Source organism: Phalaenopsis equestris, unplaced genomic scaffold (genome assembly GCF_001263595.1).
Source record: "Phalaenopsis equestris unplaced genomic scaffold, ASM126359v1 Scaffold196961, whole genome shotgun sequence".
NCBI lineage: Eukaryota > Viridiplantae > Streptophyta > Magnoliopsida > Asparagales > Orchidaceae > Phalaenopsis > Phalaenopsis equestris.
In genome coordinates, this window is record NW_018216910.1 from 663 (window position 1) to 1745 (window position 1083).

General features: G+C 43.6%; 1 protein-coding gene across 1 annotated transcript; it reads left to right on the forward strand.

Annotated features, from left to right (window-relative positions):
• Positions 1-225: 225 nt before the first annotated feature.
• Positions 226-733, forward strand: LOC110035241 (probable isoaspartyl peptidase/L-asparaginase 2). Its single transcript, XM_020739471.1, has one exon. The coding sequence runs from the start codon at positions 275-277 to the stop codon at positions 680-682; it is 408 nt and encodes a 135-aa protein (XP_020595130.1). The 5' UTR covers positions 226-274; the 3' UTR covers positions 683-733.
• Positions 734-1083: the final 350 nt, after the last annotated feature.

Here is a 1083-nt window from a genome sequence, read left to right on the forward strand (position 1 = left end):
CAGAAATGCCACTAATCCTGCACGAATCTTACACAAAATCCAACGCTGCAGAACCAAAATATTACACTTTTCCCAAAGGCAATAGCTTTTATAAGATTTATTCACACGTGGCCTCCACAGCACAGCTGAATCTCCCCCCGGACTCCAACCCCTCCCCAAAATTCCATTTCACGAACCTTCCTCACGTCCGGGAATATTCCCCCCTTCTATAAATTCGAAGTTCATCTTTCTCCCAGCAACAGCAAATCTCAGCCATCCAATCACAAAAGAAGGAATGGGTGGCTGGGCTATAGTGGTACACGGCGGCGCCGGCGTCGACCCGAGATTGCCGGAGGAACGTCAGGCGGCGGCGAAGCGTATTTTGGCTCGGTGCCTTGAGATAGGCGCTGCGGCGCTGAGCGCCGGAGCAGCGGCCGTCGACGTGGTTGAAATGGTGGTGAGGGAATTGGAGACGGACCCGTTCTTCAATTCGGGCCGCGGGTCGGCCCTGACTGCCCGAGGGACGGTGGAAATGGAGGCGAGTATAATGGACGGTCGTGATCGACGATGCGGGGCCGTGTCGGGAATCACGACCGTTAAAAATCCCATTACGCTCGCTCGCCGGGTTATGGACTTCTCACCGCACTCTTACCTGGCCTTTCAAGGCGCCGAGGAGTTCGCCGTCGAACAGGTAAGGGAATGAATTTTTTTTTTCTTTTGTTTTCGACCGTTGATTTGATGATGGGTTGGCGAAATGGACGGTGGATGATGGTTTTGTTAAAAGCCGATCTATAAAATTCCAAATTCGGTTAATTGGAAAAAAAATCATTTTTTTATTATGTAAATATAATATAAATCGTAAATAGATATTTATCTTAAATTTTATGGGAAAGTCGGGAATATTAAAAGTTGTTTTATTGCATTTGTTTTGATTTAGAATATTTGGATATATATTTCCTTAAAAAAAATTAATTTTAGATTTAAAAATATGAATTGAGAGGAATAATGAATTTTGTAATGGAAAATAGCAAATGAAACTGAATCTCACGAAATTTTTAGATTTTAGTCAGAGGAAAAAATATCAAGTTTGAATGATCTTTATAT

Coding starts and splice junctions, on each gene's coding strand:
- LOC110035241 (XM_020739471.1), top strand. CDS start 275: ATGGGTGGCTGGGCTATAGTGGTACACGGCGGCGCCGGCGTCGACCCG.